Below are 18,764 nucleotides of genomic sequence, written 5' to 3' on the forward strand. Positions count from 1 at the left end.
AATATCACGCCGAGCCAGATAACAGGAGCGATATAATATCACGCCGAGCCAGATAACAGGAGGGATATAATATCACGCCGAGCCAGATAACAGGAGGGATATAATATCACGCTGAGCCAGATAACAGGAGGGATATAATATCACGCTGAGCCAGATAACAGGAGGGATATAATATCACGCTGAGCCAGATAACAGGAGGGATATAATATCACGCTGAGCCAGATAACAGGAGGGATATAATATCACGCTGAGCCAGATAACAGGAGGGATATAATATCACGCTGAGCCAGATAACAGGAGGGATATAATATCACGCTGAGCCATATAACAGGAGGGATATAATATCACGCTGAGCCAGATAACAGGAGGGATATAATATCACGCTGAGCAGATAACAGGAGGGATATAATATCACGCTGAGCCAGATAACAGGAGGGATATAATATCACGCTGAGCCAGATAACAGGAGGGATATAATATCACGCTGAGCCAGATAACAGGAGGGATATAATATCACGCTGAGCCAGATAACAGGAGGGATATAATATCACGCTGAGCCATATAACAGGAGGGATATAATATCACGCTGAGCCAGATAACAGGAGGGATATAATATCACGCTGAGCAGATAACAGGAGGGATATAATATCACGCTGAGCAGATAACAGGAGGGATATAATATCACGCTGAGCCATATAACAGGAGGGATATAATATCGCGCTGAGCCAGATAACAGGAGGGATATAATATCACGCTGAGCAGATAACAGGAGGGATATAATATCACGCTGAGCCATATAACAGGAGGGATATAATATCACGCTGAGCCAGATAACAGGAGGGATATAATATCACGCTGAGCAGATAACAGGAGGGATATAATATCACGCTGAGCCAGATAACAGGAGGGATATAATATCACGCTGAGCCAGATAACAGGAGGGATATAATATCACGCTGAGCCAGATAACAGGAGGGATATAATATCACGCTGAGCCAGATAACAGGAGGGATATAATATCACGCTGAGCCAGATAACAGGAAGGATATAATATCACGCTGAGCAGATAACAGGAGGGATATAATATCACGCTGAGCAGATAACAGGAGGGATATAATATCACGCTGAGCCAGATAACAGGAGCGATATAATATCACGCTGAGCCAGATAACAGGAGGGATATAATCTCGCGCTGAGCCAGATATCAGGAGGGATATAATATCACGCTGAGCCAGATAACAGGAGGGATATAATATCACGCTGAGCCAGATAACAGGAGGGATATAATATCACGCTGAGCCAGATAACAGGAGCGATATAATATCACGCTGAGCAGATAACAGGAGGGATATAATATCACGCTGAGCCAGATAACAGGAGGGATATAATATCGTGCTGAGCCAGATAACAGAAGTGATATAATATCACGCTGAGCCAGATAACAGGAGGGATATAATATCACGCTGAGCCAGATAACAGGAGGGATATAATATCACGCTGAGCCATATAACAGGAGGGATATAATATCACGCTGAGCCAGATAACAGGAGGGATATAATATCACGCTGAGCAGATAACAGGAGGGATATAATATCACGCTGAGCCAGATAACAGGAGGGATATAATATCACGCTGAGCAGATAACAGGAGGGATATAATATCACGCTGAGCCAGATAACAGGAGGGATATCATATCACGCTGAGCCAGATATCAGGAGGGATATAATATCACGCTGAGCCAGATAACAGGAGGGATATAATATCACGCTGAGCCAGATAACAGGAGGGATATAATATCACGCTGAGCCAGATAACAGGAGGGATATAATATCACGCTGAGCCAGATAACAGGAGGGATATAATATCACGCTGAGCCAGATAACAGGAGGGATATAATATCACGCTGAGCCAGATATCAGGAGGGATATAATATCACGCTGAGCCAGATAACAGGAGGGATATAATATCACGCTGAGCCAGATAACAGGAGGGATATAATATCACGCTGAGCCAGATATCAGGAGGGATATAATATCACGCTGAGCCAGATATCAGGAGGGATATAATATCACGCTGAGCCAGATAACAGGAGGGATATAATATCACGCTGAGCCAGATAACAGGAGGGATATAATATCACGCTGAGCCAGATAACAGGAGGGATATAATATCACGCTGAGCCAGATAACAGGAGGGATATAATATCACGCTGAGCCAGATAACAGGAGGGATATAATATCACGCTGAGCCAGATAACAGGAGGGATATAATATCACGCTGAGCCAGATAACAGGAGGGATATAATATCACGCTGAGACAGATAACAGGAGGGATATAATATCACGCTGAGCCAGATAACAGGAGGGATATAATATCGCGCTGAGCAGATAACAGGAGGGATATAATATCACGCTGAGCCAGATAACAGGAGGGATATAATATCACGCTGAGCCAGATAACAGGAGGGATGTAATATCACGCTGAGCAGATAACAGGAGGGATATAATAGCGCGCTGAGCCAGATAACAGGAGGGATATAATATCACGCTGAGCCAGATAACAGGAGGGATATAATAGCGCGCTGAGCCAGATAACAGGAGGGATATAATATCACGCTGAGCCAGATAACAGGAGGGATGTAATATCACGCTGAGCAGATAACAGGAGGGATATAATATCGCGCTGAGCCAGATAACAGGAGGGATATAATATCGCGCTGAGCCAGATAACAGGAGGGATATAATATCACGCTGAGCCAGATAACAGGAGGGATATAATATCGTGCTGAGCCAGATAACAGGAGCGATATAATATCGCGCTGAGCCAGATAACAGGAGGGATATAATATCACGCTGAGCAGATAACAGGAGGGATATAATATCACGCTGAGCCAGATAACAGGAGGGATATAATATCGCGCTGAGCCAGATAACAGGAGCGATATAATATCACGCTGAGCCAGATAACAGGAGGGATATAATATCACGCTGAGCCAGATAACAGGAGGGATATAATATCACACTGAGCCAGATAACAGGAGGGATATAATATCACGCTGAGCCAGATAACAGGAGGGATGTAATATCACTCTGAGCAGATAACAGGAGGGATATAATAGCGCGCTGAGCCAGATAACAGGAGGGATATAATATCACGCTGAGCCAGATAACAGGAGGGATATAATAGCGCGCTGAGCCAGATAACAGGAGGGATATAATATCACGCTGAGCCAGATAACAGGAGGGATATAATATCACGCTGAGCCATATAACAGGAGGGATATAATATCACGCTGAGCCAGATAACAGGAGGGATATAATATCACGCTGAGCCAGATAACAGGAGGGATATAATATCGTGCTGAGCCAGATAACAGAAGTGATATAATATCACGCTGAGCCAGATAACAGGAGGGATATAATATCACGCTGAGCCAGATAACAGGAGGGATATAATATCACGCTGAGCCAGATAACAGGAGGGATATAATATCACGCTGAGCCAGATAACAGGAGGGATATAATATCGCGCTGAGCCAGATAACAGGAGCGATATAATATCACGCTGAGCCAGATAACAGGAGGGATATAATATCACGCTGAGCCAGATAACAGGAGGGATGTAATATCACACTGAGCCAGATAACAGGAGGGATATAATATCGTGCTGAGCCAGATAACAGGAGGGATATAATATCACGCTGAGCCAGATAACAGGAGGGATATAATATCACGCTGAGCCAGATAACAGGAGGGATATAATATCGCGCTGAGCCAGATAACAGGAGGGATATAATATCGCGCTGAGCCAGATAACAGGAGGGATATAATCTCACGCTGAGCCAGATAACAGGAGGGATATAATATCACGCTGAGCCAGATAACAGGAGGGATATAATATCACGTTGAGCCAGATAACAGGAGGGATATAATATCACGCTGAGCCAGATAACAGGAGGGATATAATATCAAGCTGAGCCAGATAACAGGAGGGATATAATATCACGCTGAGCCAGATAACAGGAGGGATATAATATCGCGCTGAGCCAGATAACAGAAGTGATATAATATCACGCTGAGCCATATAACAGGAGGGATATAATATCACGCTGAGCCATATAACAGGAGGGATATAATATCACGCTGAGCCAGATAACAGGAGGGATATAATATCACGCTGAGCCAGATAACAGGAGGGATATAATATCACGCTGAGCCAGATAACAGGAGGGATATAATATCACGCTGAGCCAGATAACAGGAGGGATATAATATCACGCTGAGCCATATAACAGGAGGGATATAATATCACACTGAGCCATATAACAGGAGGGATATAATATCACGCTGAGCCAGATAACAGGAGGGATATAATATCACACTGAGCCATATAACAGGAGGGATATAATAGCGCGCTGAGCCAGATAACAGGAGGGATATAATATCACGCTGAGCCATATAACAGGAGGGATATAATATCACGCTGAGCCAGATAACAGGAGGGATATAATATCACGCTGAGCCAGATAACAGGAGGGATATAATATCACGCTGAGCCAGATAACAGGAGGGATATAATATCACGCTGAGCCATATAACAGGAGGGATAGAATATCACGCTGAGCCATATAACAGGAGGGATAGAATATCACGCTGAGCCAGATAACAGGAGGGATATAATATCACGCTGAGCCATATAACAGGAGGGATATAATAGCGCGCTGAGCCAGATAACAGGAGGGATATAATATCACGCTGAGCCATATAACAGGAGGGATATAATATCACGCTGAGCCAGATAACAGGAGGGATATAATATCACGCTGAGCCAGATAACAGGAGGGATATAATATCACGCTGAGCCAGATAACAGGAGGGATATAATATCACGCTGAGCCAGATAACAGGAGCGATATAATATCACGCTGAGCCAGATAACAGGAGGGATATAATATCACGCTGAGCCAGATAACAGGAGGGATATAATATCACGCTGAGCCAGATAACAGGTGGGATATAATATCACGCTGAGCCATATAACAGGAGGGATATAATATCACGCTGAGCCAGATAACAGGAGGGATATAATATCGCGCTGAGCCAGATAACAGGAGGGATATAATATCGCGCTGAGCCAGATAACAGGAGGGATATAATATCACGCTGAGCCATATAACAGGAGGGATATAATATCACGCTGAGCCAGATAACAGGAGGGATATAATATCACGCTGAGCCAGATAACAGGAGGGATATAATATCACGCTGAGCCATATAACAGGAGGGATATAATATCACGCTGAGCCAGATAACAGGAGGGATATAATATCACGCTGAGCCATATAACAGGAGGGATATAATATCACGCTGAGCCATATAACAGGAGGGATATAATATCACGCTGAGCCAGATAACAGGAGGGATATAATATCACGCTGAGCCATATAACAGGAGGGATATAATATCACGCTGAGCCAGATAACAGGAGGGATATAATATCACGCTGAGCCATATAACAGGAGGGATATAATATCACGCTGAGCCAGATAACAGGAGGGATATAATATCACGCTGAGCCAGATAACAGGAGGGATATAATATCACGCTGAGCCAGATAACAGGAGGGATATAATATCACGCTGAGCCAGATAACAGGAGTGATATAATATTATGCTGAGCCAGATAACAGGAGTGATATAATATTATGCTGAGCCATATATTAAGATGTGTTATTATAATTGCTCCACATGTTACTATATCACTGCGTGTTATAATCGCTCTCAGTGTTATATAGTAACATATGGAGCAATATGATAACACGCAGAGCGCTATAACATGCAGAGCGATTATAACACGCAGTGATATAGTAACACGTGGAGCGCTATAACATGCAGTGATATAGTAACACGTGGAGCGCTATAACATGCAGTGATAGTAACACGTGGAGCAATATAATAACACGCAGAGCGCTATAACACGCAGTGATATAGTAACACGTGGAGCAATATAATAACACGCAGAGCGATTATAACACGCAGTGATATAGTAACACGTGGAGCAATATAATAACACGCAGAGAGACAATAACATGCGGAGTGGTTCATTTCTAGCCCGCCTGGCTGCGGAGAAGTTGAAGAGGCCCAGTGAGCCTTGTCCAGCAGTTCTGGAGGCCCAGTGAGGCTTGTCCAGCGGTTCTGGAGGCCCAGTGAGGCTTGTCCAGTGGTTCTGGAAGTCCAGTGAGCCATGACCAGCAGTTGTGAAGGCCCAGTGAGCCGTGGCCAGCAGTTGTGAAGGCCCAGTGAGCCGTGGCCAGCAGTTCTGGCCCAGTGAGTTTCACCTGATCTCTTTATTGCAGAATGTGAGCACCTTATCCGGCACATGCTGGTTCTGGAACCCAGTAAGCGTTTGTCCATGGAGCTGATCTGCAAACACAAGTGGATGTGCCACGGGGAGCAAGACCTGGAGTTTGAAAGGGTAAGTGACCAGCATGCGTACCGGACAGGACCGGGGATCAGGGACAGGGACCGGAATCGGGGACAGGGACCGGGGAGCAACAGCACACAGGCATGTCGGCGGTCCACAGGGACAACAGGACAGGGGTCACGCAATACACAGGTTTCCCGCAAGAGAGACAAAGAACGCACAGGGACAGGATATAACGAGTGCTCACTACAAACAGGACGGGGCTGCGAGGCTGATGTGGGGATGTTGGAATACACCGACCTCCAACCGTGAGACCGCGTCCGGAGTGCAGAGTAAGGTCGTGTAGCTGGGTCAGGATAGGAGAGATCAGAATGGTCGTATATACTCGCCGTGGTCAGGGATTGGAGAAGTCGGATAGTCGTCGTGCGGTGCCGGGGTCCAGGAGTAGAGAAGGTAGAAGTCCAATAGAAAGCCGAGGTCAAGGGTCATAGAGGCGGAAGTCCAGATACAAGCCAAGGTCAAAACAGGAACATGATACGCAAGACAAGAGAGCAACAAGGCAGCAAGGTGTTTGAGGCAAACACAAGTACATAAACGGGGTTTCTGCTCAGCCAGTTAGTAGGAGGGCTGGGCCGGGGATCAGGGCTGGGGATCAGGGACTGGGCCGGGGTTAAGGGACTGGGCCAGGGATCAGGGACTGGGCCGGGAATCAGGGCTGGGGATCAGGGACTGGGCCGGGGTTAAGGGACTGGGCCAGGGATCAGGGACTGGGCCGGGAATCAGGGACTGGGCCGGGGATCAGGGACTGGGCCAGGGATCAGGGACTGGGCCGGGGATCAGGGACTGGGCCGGGAATCAGGGACTGGGCCGGGGATCAGGGCTGGGGATCAGGGACTGGGCCAGGGATCAGGGACTGGGCCGGGGATCAGGGACTGGGCCGGGGTTAAGGGACTGGGCCAGGGATCAGGGACTGGGCCGGGAATCAGGGACTGGGCCGGGAATCAGGGACTGGGCCGGGGATCAGGGACTGGGCCGGGGATCAGGGACTGGGCCGGGGATCAGGGACTGGGCCGGGGATCAGGGACTGGACCCGCAGAGCAGCACAGAGACCCGCAGAGCAGCGCAGCACAGAGACCCGCAGAGCAGCGCAGCACAGAGACCCGCAGAGCAGCTCAGCACAGAGACCCGCAGCGCAGCACAGAGACCCGCAGCGCAGCACAGAGACCCGCAGAGCAGCGCAGCACAGAGACCCGCAGAGCAGCGCAGCACAGAGACCCGCAGCGCAGCACAGATACCCGCAGCGCAGCACAGAGACCCGCAGAGCAGCGCAGCACAGAGACCCGCAGCGCAGCACAGAGACCCGCAGAGCAGCGCAGCACAGAGACCCGCAGCGCAGCACAGAGACCCGCAGAGCAGCACAGCACAGAGACCCGCAGCGCAGCACAGAGACCCGCAGCGCAGCACAGAGACCCGCAGCGCAGCACAGATACCCGCAGCGCAGCACAGATACCCGCAGAGCAGCGCAGCACAGAGACCCATAGTGCAGCGCAGCACAGAGACCCGCAGAGCAGCGCAGCACAGAGACCCGCAGAGCAGCACAGAGACCCGCAGAGCAGCACAGAGACCCGCAGAGCAGCGCAGCACAGAGACCCGCAGAGCAGCGCAGCACTGAAATCCGCAGAGCAGCGCAGCACAGAGACCCGCAGAGCAGCACAGAGACCCGCAGAGCAGCGCAGCACAGAGACCCACAGAGCAGCACAGAGACCCGCAGAGCAGCGCAGCATAGAGACCCGCAGAGCAGCGCAGCACTGAAATCCGCAGAGCAGCGCAGCACAGAGACCCGCAGCGCAGCACAGAGACCCGCAGCGCAGCACAGAGACCCGCAGAGCAGCGCAGCACAGAGACCCACAGAGCAGCACAGAGACCCGCAGAGCAGCGCAGCATAGAGACCCGCAGAGCAGCGCAGCACAGAGACCCGCAGAGCAGCACAGGGAGCCGCAGAGCAGCACAGCACAGGGACCCGCAGAGCAGCACAGCACAGAGACCCGCATAGCAGCGCAGCACAGCACAGGGACCCACAGAGCAGCACAGCACAGAGACCCGCAGAGCAGCACAGGGAGCCGCAGAGCAGCACAGCACAGAGACCCGCATAGCAGCACAGCACAGGGAGCCGCAGAGCAGCACAGCACAGAGACCCGCAGAGCAGCACAGGGACCCGCAGCACAGAGACCCGCAGCGCAGCACAGAGACCCGCAGCGCAGCACAGGGATCCGCAGCGCAGCACAGAAGAGTTAGAGTCCATTACTTGCAGTCACTGCAGTCTGTGCTGCTCACCCGCACTTTATTTTCCCTTAATTATTCCTGCTAACTTATACCTCTCTCCTCTCACTCTCCCCTCTCCTCTCACTCTCCCCTCTCCTCTCTCTCCCCCCTCTCCTCTCACTCCCCCCTCTCCTCTCACTCCCCCCTCTCCTCTCACTCCCCCCTCTCCTCTCACTCCCCCCTCTCCTCTCACTCCCCCCTCTCCTCTCACTCCCCCCTCTCCTCTCACTCCCCCCTCTCCTCTCTCCCCTCTCCTCTCTCTCCCCCCTTCCTCTCTCTCCCCCCTCTCCTCTCACTCCCCCCTCTCCTCTCACTCCCCCCTCTCCTCTCACTCCCCCCTCTCCTCTCTCTCCCCCCTCTCCTCTCTCTCCTCCCTCTCCTCTCTCCACCCTCTCCCCCTCTCCTCTCTCCACCCTCTCCTCCCTCTCCTCTCTCCACCCTCTCCCCCCTCCACCCTCTCCCCCCTCTCCTCTCTCCACCCTCTCCTCTCTCCCCCCTCTCCTCTCTCCCCTCTCCTCTCTCCACCCTCTCCTCTCTCCACCCTCTCCTCTCTCCCCCCTCTCCTCTCTCCCCTCTCCTCTCTCCACCCTCTCCTCTCTCCCCCCTCTCCTCTCTCCCCTCTCCTCTCTCCACCCTCTCCTCTCTCCCCTCTCCTCTCTCTCCCCCCTCTCCTCTCACTCCCCCCTCTCCTCTCACTCCCCCCTCTCCTCTCACTCCCCCCTCTCCTCTCTCTCCCCCCTCTCCTCTCTCTCCTCCCTCTCCTCTCTCCACCCTCTCCCCCTCTCCTCTCTCCACCCTCTCCTCCCTCTCCTCTCTCCACCCTCTCCCCCCTCCACCCTCTCCCCCCTCTCCTCTCTCCCTTCTCCTCTCTCCACCCTCTCCTCTCTCCCCCCTCTCCCCTCTCCCCTCTCCTCTCTCCACCCTCTCCTCTCTCCACCCTCTCCTCTCTCCACCCTCTCCCCCTCTCCTCTCTCCACCCTCTCCCCCTTTCCTCTCTCCCCCCTCTCCTCTCTCTCCCCCCTCTCCTCTCTCTCCCCCCTCTCCTCTCTCTCCCCTCTCTCCTCTCCCTCCCCCCTCTCCTCTCTCCCCCCCCCTCCTCTCTCTCCCCCCTCTCCTCTCTCCCCCCTCTCCTCTCTCCCCCCTCTCCTCTCTCTCCCCCCTCTCCTCTCTCCCCCCTCTCCTCTCTCTCCCCCCTCTCCTCTCTCTCCCCCCTCTCCTCTCTCTCCCCCCTCTCCTCTCTCTCCCCCCTCTCCTCTCTCTCCCCCCTCTCCTCTCACTCCCCCCACTCCTCTCACTCCCTCCTCTCCCTCTCCCTCCTCTCCTCTCTCTCCCCCTCTCGTCACTGCCCCCTCTCCTCACTGCCCCCTCTCCTCACTGCCCCCTCTCCTCTCACTCCCTCCTCTCACTCCCCCCTCTCCTCTCACTCCCCCCTCTCCTCTCTCTCCTCTCTCACCCCCCTCTCCTCTCTCTCCTCTCTCACCCCCCTCTCCTCTCTCTCCCCCCTCTCCTCTCTCTCCCCCCTCTCCTCTCTCTCCTCCCTCTCCTTTCTCCCTCCTCTCCCCCTCTCCTCTCTCCACCCTCTCCCCCCTCTCCTCTCTCCACCCTCTCCCCCCTCTCCTCTCTCCACCCTCTCCCCCCTCTCCTCTCTCCACCCTCTCCTCTCTCCCCCCTCTCCTCTCTCCCCCTCTCTTCTCTCTCCCCCTCTCCTCTCTCTCCCCCTCTCCTCTCCCCCCTCTCCTCTCTCTCCCCCTCTCCTCTCCCCCCTCTCCTCTCTCTCCCCCTCTCCTCTCTCACCCTCCTCTCCTCTCTCTCCCCGCTCTCCTCTCTCCACCCTCTCCTCTCTCCCCGCTCTCCTCTCTCCACCCTCTCCTCTCTCCACCCTCTCCCCTCTCTCCACCCTCTTCCCTCTCTCCCCCCTCTCCCCTCTCTTCTCTCTCTCCCCCCTCTCCCCTCTCTCCTCTCTCTCCCCCCTCTCCTCTCTCTCCCCCCTCTCCTCTCTCTCCCCCTCACCCCCTCTCCTCTCTCCCCCTCTCCTCTCTCTCCCTCTCTCCTCTCTCTCCCCCTCTCCTCTCTCTCCACCCTCTCCTCTCTCCACCCTCTCCTCTCTCCACCCTCTCCCCCCTCTCCTCTCTCCCCCCTCTCCCCCTCTCCTCTCTCCTCCCTCTCCCCCCTCTCCTCTCTCTCCCCCTCTCTCCCTGTCCCCCTCTCTCCCCTGTCCCCCCACTCCCCTGTCCCCCCTCTCCCCTATCCTCTCTCCACCCTCTCCCCCCTCTCCTCTCCCCTCTCACCCCGCTCTCCTCTCTCCCCCTCTCCTCCTCTCCTCTCTCCCCCCTCTCCTCTCTTCCCCCTCTCCTCTCTCCCTCTCTTCCCTCTCTCCTCTCTCCCTCTCTTCCCTGCTCCCCTCTCTCCCCCCTCCTCTCCTGCCCTGGGTACAGTTGATAGCAGAGTGTCAGCATGTGAAACTGGACAGACAGCGGGAGCCTCTTAACGAGAAGGTGCTGCGGACCATGGAAGACATGGGATTGGACAAGGAACACACACTGCAGGTTAGCACTGCCCCCCCACCCTCCTGCACACTGCCTCCCCTACCCTGCCCTCTGCCTTCCCAGCCCTCTGCCCCCCCTCTCTGCCCCCCCTCCCCCCCTGCCCTCTGCCCCCCCTGCCCCCCCCCTGCCCTCTGCCCCCCCTGCCCTCTGCCCCCCTGCCCTCTGCTCCCCCCTGCCCTCTGCCCCCCCACCCTCCTGCACACTGCCCCCCCTACCCTGCCCTCTGCCTTCCCAGCCCTCTGCCCCCTCCTGCCCTCTGCCTCCCCCTGCCCCCCCTGCCCTCTGCCCCCCCTGCCCTCTGCCCCCCTGCCCTCTGCCCCCCCTGCCCTCTGCCCCCCCTGCCCTCTGCTCCCCCTGCCCTCTGCTCCCCCTGCCCCCCCTGCTCCACCTGCCCTCCCTGCCCTCCCTGCCCTCCCTGCCCTCCCTGCCCTCTGCCACCCCCTGCCCTCTGCCACCCCCTGCCCTCTGCCACCCCCCTGCCCTCTGCCACCCCCTTCCCTCTGCCTTCCCAGCCCTCTGCTCCCCCACCCTCCTGCACACTGCCCCCCGTACCCTGCCCTCTGCCACCCCCCTGCCCTCTGCCTTCCCAGCCCTCTGCCCCCCCCGCCCTCTGCCCCCCTGCCCTCTGCCCCCTCTGCCCCCCCTGCCCTCTGCCCTCTGCCCTCCCTGCCCTCTGCTCCCCCCCGCCCTCTGCCCCGCCTGCCCTCTGCCCCCCCTGCCCTCTGCCCCCCCCTGCCCTCTGCCCCCCCTGCCCTGTGCCCCCCCCTGCCCTCTGCATCCCCTGCCCTGTGCCCCCCCCTGCCCTCTGCACCCCCTGCCCTCTGCCCCTACATGCCCTCTGCCCCTACATGCCCTCTACCCCCCTGCCAACCCTGCCCTCTGCACCCCCTACCCTGCACCCTGCCCCCTCCACCACCCTGCACTGCCCCCTCCACCACCCTGCCTTCTGCCCCCTCCACCACCCTCCCTCTGCCCCCTCCACCACCTTGCCCTCTGCCCCCCCTGCCCCCCCACCCTTTACTCTGCCCCCCCACCCTTTACTCTGCCCCCCCACCCTTTACTCTGCCCCCTTGCACTCTGCTCCCCCACCCTGCATTCTGCTCCCCCACCCAGCACTCTGCCCCCCACCCTGCATTCTGCTCCCCCACCCAGCACTCTGCCCCCCCCCCCCACCCTGCACTCTGTCACCCCTCCTCCCCTCCGTCCCCTTCTCAATCCCCTTCCTCCTCCCGGCCTCCCTCTCTCCCCACCCCTCCCTCGGCCTCCCTCTCTCCCCACCCCTCCCTCCCCCGGCCTCCCTCTCTCCCCACCCCTCCCCCGGCCTCAGTCTCTCCCCACCCCTCCCCTCCTTCCACCACCCTCTCCCTACCCTCCCCCCTCCCTCTCTCTCCACTCCTCCCTCGCCCCCCCACTCCTCCCTCGTCCCCCCCACTCCTCCCTCGTCCCCCCACTCCTCCCTCGTCCCCCCACTCCTCCCTCGTCCCCCCACCCCTCCCTCGTCCCCCCACTCCTCCCTCGTCCCCCCACTCCTCCCTCTCAACCCTTCCTCTCTCCCCACCCCTTCCTCTCTCCCCACCCCTCCCTCTCTCCCCACCCCTCCCTCTCCCCCCACCCCTTCCTCGTCCCCTCTCCCCCTCCCTCTACCTCTCCCCACCCCTCTCCCCACCCCTCCCCCGTTCCCCCTCCCTCTCCCCACCCCTCCCCCGTTCCCCCTCCCTCCCTCTCTCCCCACCCCTCTCCCCACCCCTCCCCCGTTCCCCCTCCCTCCCTCTCTCCCCACCCCTCCCCCTTTCCTCTTCTTTCACCTCCTGCCATCTCTCCTTCTCCCCCGTCTCTCACCCCCCTCTCCCTCTCCTCCTCCCCCGTCTCTCACGCTCCCTCTTCCCCTCTCTCTCACCCTCCTCCCCGTCTCTCACGCTCCCTCCCCTCCTGTCTCTCCCTCTCCTTCCGCGTCTCTCACCCCCTCTCTCTCCCCCTCCTTCCGCGTCTCTCACCCCCCTCTCTCTCACCCTCCTCCTCCCCCGTCTCTCACGCCACCTCTCTCACTCTCCTCCCTCGTCTCTCAAGCTCCCTCCCCCTCTCTCTCATGCTCCCTCCCCCTCTCTCTCACGCTCCCTCCCCCTCTCTCTCCCCCTCCTCCCCCTTTCTCTCCCCCCCTCCTCCCCCTTTTTCTCCCCCTCCTCCCCCTTTCTCTCCCCCTCCTCCCCCTTTCTCTCACCCTCCTCCCTGTCTCTCACCCTTTTCTCCCTCTTCCCCGTCTCTCACCCCCTCTCTCTCCCCTCCTCCCCGTCTCTCACACTCCCTCTCCCCTCTCTCTCTCTCCCCCTCCTTCCCCTCTCTCTCTCCCCCTCCTACCCCTCTCTCTCTCCCCCTCCTCCCCCTCTCTCTCTCCCCCTCCTCCCCCTCTCTCTCTCCCCCTCCTCCCCCCCTCTCTCTCTTCCTCCTCCCCCTCTCTCTCTCCCCCTTCTCCCCCTCTCTCTCTCCCCCTCCTCCCCCTCTCTCTCTACCTCTCCCCCCCTCTCTCTCTTCCCCTCTCTCTCTTCCCCTCTCTCTCCCCTCTCTCACTTTCCTCCTCCCCCGTCTCTCACGCTCCCTCTCCCCCTCTCTATCATACCCTCCTCCCTCGTCTCTCACGCTCCCCCTCTCCCTCTCCTCCTCCCCCGTCTCTCACGCCCCTTCTCCTCCCCGTCTCTCACGCCCCCTTTCCCCCTCCCCATCTCTCACTCTCCTCCCCGTCTCTCACCTCACGCTCCCTCCTCCTCCAGCTTCCTCTTCCCCTCTCTCTCCCCCTCCTTCTCTTCTCTCACGCTCCCTCCCCCCCTCTCTTTCCCCCTTCTTCCCCCTCTCTCTCCCCCTTCTCCCCGTCTCTCATGCTCCCTCCTCTCTCTCTCTCTCTCTCTCACCCTCCACCCCGTCTCTCACGCTCCCTCCCCCCCTCTCTCTCACGCTCTCCCCCCTCTCTCTCACGTTCTCCCCCCTCTCTCTCACGCTCTCCCCCCTCTCTCTCTCACGCTCTCCCCCCTCTCTCTCTCACGCTCTCCCCCCACTCTCTCACGCTCTCCCCCCTCTCTCTCACCCTCCTCCCCGTCACTCACGCTCTCCCCCCTCTCTCTCACCCTCCTCCTCCCGTCTCTCACGCTCCCTCTCTCCCTCTTTCTCTCCCTCTCCTCCTCTCCCGTCACTCACGCTTTCCCCCCCTCTCTCTCACCCCGCACAGTCTCTCACCGGAGATGCCTACGATTACTACAGTGCCATCTACAGCCTGCTGTGCGACCGGCTGAAGCGACACAAAACCCTGCGCCTCCCGACCGCGCCCAGTGCGCCGCGCAACATGTCCTTTCCTGCTCCGCCCGTCCAGGTCAGCTCTAACACGCTGTCTTCTGAAGTGGGAGGGAATGGTTAGAGACGGGCAGAGCAGTGCGTGTGTGACGGGCGGAGCGGTGGGTGTGTGACGGGCGGAGCGGTGCTTGTGTGACGGGTGGAGCGGTGCGTGTGTGACGGGCGGAGTGGTGCGTGTGTGACGGGCGGAGCAATGCGTGTGTGACGGGCGGAGTAGTGCGTGTGTGACGGGCGGAGCGGTGCGTGTGTGACAGACGGCGCGGTGCGTGTGTGACGGGCGGAGCAATGCGTGTGTGACGGGTGGAGCAATGCGTGTGTGACGGGCGGAGGGGTGCGTGTGTGACGGGCGGAGCAATGCGTGTGTGACGGGCGGAGCGGTGCGTGTGTGACGGGCGGAGCGGTGCGTGTGTGACGGGCGGAGCGGTGCGTGTGTGACGGGCGGAGCGGTGCGTGTGTGACGGGCGGAGCGGTGCGTGTGTGACGGGCGGAGTGGTGCGTGTGTGACGGGCGGAGCAATGCGTGTGTGACGGGCGGAGTGGTGCGTGTGACGGGCGGAGCAATGCGTGTGTGACGGGCGGAGCAATGCGTGTGTGACGGGCGGAGTGGTGCGTGTGTGACGGGCGGAGCAATGCGTGTGTGACGGGCGGAGCAATGCGTGTGTGACGGGCGGAGTGGTGCGTGTGTGACGGACGGCGCGGTGCGTGTGTGACGGGCGGAGCAATGCGTGTGTGACGGGCGGAGTGGTGCGTGTGTGACGGGCGGAGCGGTGCGTGTGTGACGGGCGGAGCAATGCGTGTGTGACGGGCGGAGTGGTGCGTGTGTGACGGGCGGAGAAATGCGTGTGTGACGGGCGGAGTGGTGCGTGTGTGACGGGCGGAGCGATGCGTGTGTGACGGGCGGAGCGGTGCGTGTGTGACGGGCGGAGCGGTGTGTGTGTGACGGGCGGAGCGGTGTGTGTGTGACGGGCGGAGCAATGCGTGTGTGATGGGCGGAGTGGTGCGTGTGTGACGGGCGGAGCGGTGTGTGTGTGACGGGCGGAGCAATGCGTGTGTGACGGGCGGAGTGGTGCGTGTGTGACGGGCGGAGCGGTGCGTGTGTGACGGGCGGAGTGGTGCGTGTGTGACGGGCGGAGCGGTGCGTGTGTGACGGGCGGAGCAATGCGTGTGTGACGGGCGGTGCGTGTGCATGTGACGGGGAGTCCCTGACACCCTCTCTGTGCGTTTCTCCTGCAGACGGATGGATCCGGGAACCCCGTCAGTATGAATGTCCCACAGGTGCAGCTCATCAACCCGGAGAACCAGATCGTGGAGGTGAGCGCCGAGCCCCTCCCCTGCCCACCTCACTCTTATTCCCTGCCCACATCACTCTTATTTCCCCCCCCAGCTCACTCTGATCCCCCCCTCCCCCGCCTCACTCTGATCCCCCTTCTCCCCCGCCTCACTCTGATCCCCCCCTCCCCCGCCTCACTCTGATCCCCCCCTCCCCCGCCTCACTCTGATACCCCCTTCCCCGCCTCACTCTGATCCCCCCTCCCCCGCTTCACTCTGATTCCCCCCTCCCCCTCCTCACTCTGATTCCCACCTCCCCGCCTCACTCTGATTCCCCCCTCCCCCGCCTCACTCTGATTCCCCCCTCCCCCGCCTCACTCTGATTCCCACCTCCCCGCCTCACTCTGATTCCCCCCTTCCCCGCCTCACTCTGATCCCCCCTCCCCGCCTCACTCTGATCCCCCCTCCCCGCCTCACTCTGACCCCCCCTCCCCCGCCTCACTCTGACCCCCCCTCCCCCGCCTCACTCTGACTCCCCTCTCCCCGCCTCACTCTGACCCCCCCCTCCCCCGCCTCACTCTGACCCCCCACCTCACTCTGACCCCCCTCTCCCCCGCCTCACTCTGACCCCCACCTCCCCTGCCTCACTCTGACCCCCCCTCCCCTGCCTCACTCTGACCCCCCCCTCCCCCGCCTCACTCTGACCCCCCCTCCCCGCCTCACTCTGACCCCCCCTCCCCTGCCTCACTCTGACCCCCCCTACCCGCCTCACTCTGACCCCCCCGTCTCACTCTGACCCCCCGTCCCCGCCTCACTCTGATTCCCACCTCCCCCGCCTCACTCTGATTCCACCCTCCCCCGCCTCACTCTGATTCCCCCCTTCCCCGCCTCACTCTGATTCCCCCTTCCCCGCCTCACTCTGATCCCCCCTCCCCGCCTCACTCTGACCCCCCCTCCCCGCCTCACTCTGACCCCCCCTCCCCGCCTCACTCTGACCCCCCCTCCCCCGCCTCACTCTGACCCCCCTCTCCCCCGCCTCACTCTGACCCCCCCTCCCCCGCCTCACTCTGACCCCGCCTCACTCTGACCCCCCCCTCACTCTGACCCCCCTCCCCCGCCTCACTCTGACCCCCCCCTCCCCCGCCTCACTCTGACCCCCCCCCTCCCCCGCCTCACTCTGACCCCGCCTCACTCTGACCCCCCCTCCCCTGCCTCACTCTGACCCCCCCTCCCTGCCTCACTCTGACCCCCCCTCCCCCGCCTCATTCTGACCCCCCCTCCCCCGCCTCACTCTGACCCCCCCTCCCCCGCCTCACTCTGATCCCCCCTCCCCTGCCTCACTCTGATTCCCCCTCCCCCGCCTCACTCTGACCCCCCCTCCCCGCCTCACTCTGATCCCCCCCTTCTCCGCCTCACTGATCCCCCCTCCTCTGCCTCAAACTGATCCCCCTCCCCCAGCTCACAGTAACCCCCCCGCCTCACTCTAATCCCCCCCATCACCCCACCCCCAGCTCGCTCTTATCCCCAACTCCCCTGGCGCACACTAACCCCCCCCCATCCCCCAGATCACTCTAATCCCCACCTCCCACAGTTCACTCTAACCCCCCCATCCCCCAGATCACTCTAATCCCCACCTCCCCCAGTTCACTCTAATCTCCCCTCCCCCGGCTCACTCTAATCCCCACCTCCCCCAGTTCACTCTAACCCCCCCATCCCCCAGATCACTCTAATCCCCACCTCCCCCAGTTCTCTCTAATCTCCCTTCCCCCGGCTCACTCTAATCCCCCTATCTCCTCGCCACCCCCGGCTCAATCTAATCTCCCCCCCCCCCTCCTCTCCACCCTCGGCTCAATCTAATCTCCACCCTCGGCTCAATCTAATCTCCCCCCCCCCTCCTCTCCACCCGTGGCTCACTCTTATCGTAACCCAGCTCGCTCTAATCCCTTCCCCCCTGGCTATTTCTAATCCCGCCACCCCCAGCACACTCTAATCCTCCCACTCACCCCCAGCACACTCTAATCCTCCCACTCACCCCAGCACACTCTAATCCTCCCACTCACCCCCGGCTCACTCTAATCTTTCCCCACCACCCCCTGCTATCTCTAATCCCCCCCCCTCCATGGCTCACTCTATTCCCCCCTCCCCCCTGGGCTCACTCGAATTCCCCCCCTCATCCTCTCCACCCACGGCTCACTCGAATCCCCGCCCCCCGGGCTCACTTTAATCCTCCCCTCCGGGCTCACTCTTTGTGTGTTATAATAATCAGTGTTGTGTGATATAATAATCAGTTTTGTGTGTTATAATAATCACAGCGTTGTGTGATATAATAATCACAGGTTTGTGTGATATAATAATCACAGGTTTGTGTGATATAATAATCACAGTTTTGTGTGATATAATAATCACATTTGTGTGATATAATAATCACAGGTTTGTGCGATATAATAATCACATTTGTGTGATATAATCACAGGTTTGTGTGATATAATAATCACATATTTGTGTGTTATAATAATCACAGTTTTGTGTGATATAATAATCACATATTTGTGTGATATAATAATCACATTTGTATGATATAATAATCACATATTTGTGTGTTATAATAATCACAGTTTTGTGTGATATAATAATCACATATTTGTGTGATATAATAATCACATTTGTGTGATATAATAATCACATATTTGTGTGATATAATAATCACATTTGTGTGATATAATAATCACATTTGTGTGATATAATAATCACAGTTTTGTGTGATATAATAATCACATATTTGTGTGATATAATAATCACATTTGTGTGATATAATAATCACAGTTTTGTGTGATATAATAATCACATATTTGTGTGATATAATAATC

The 18,764-nt window shown here is 57.6% G+C and overlaps 1 protein-coding gene across 1 annotated transcript in view; it reads left to right on the forward strand.

Moving 5' to 3' along the window:
- Nucleotides 1-18,764, forward strand: part of SIK3 (SIK family kinase 3) — a 136,625-nt gene that overhangs the window by 60,966 nt on the left and 56,895 nt on the right. Inside the window, exons 7-10 of the mRNA XM_075606603.1 lie at nucleotides 6,355-6,473; nucleotides 11,180-11,290; nucleotides 14,508-14,648; nucleotides 15,862-15,939. Of these exons, the coding sequence (XP_075462718.1) occupies nucleotides 6,355-6,473; nucleotides 11,180-11,290; nucleotides 14,508-14,648; nucleotides 15,862-15,939 (449 nt within the window). The remainder of the gene's footprint in view (nucleotides 1-6,354; nucleotides 6,474-11,179; nucleotides 11,291-14,507; nucleotides 14,649-15,861; nucleotides 15,940-18,764) is intronic.

This window comes from Ascaphus truei, chromosome 6, assembly GCF_040206685.1.
Source record: "Ascaphus truei isolate aAscTru1 chromosome 6, aAscTru1.hap1, whole genome shotgun sequence".
Classification (NCBI taxonomy): Eukaryota; Metazoa; Chordata; class Amphibia; order Anura; family Ascaphidae; genus Ascaphus; species Ascaphus truei.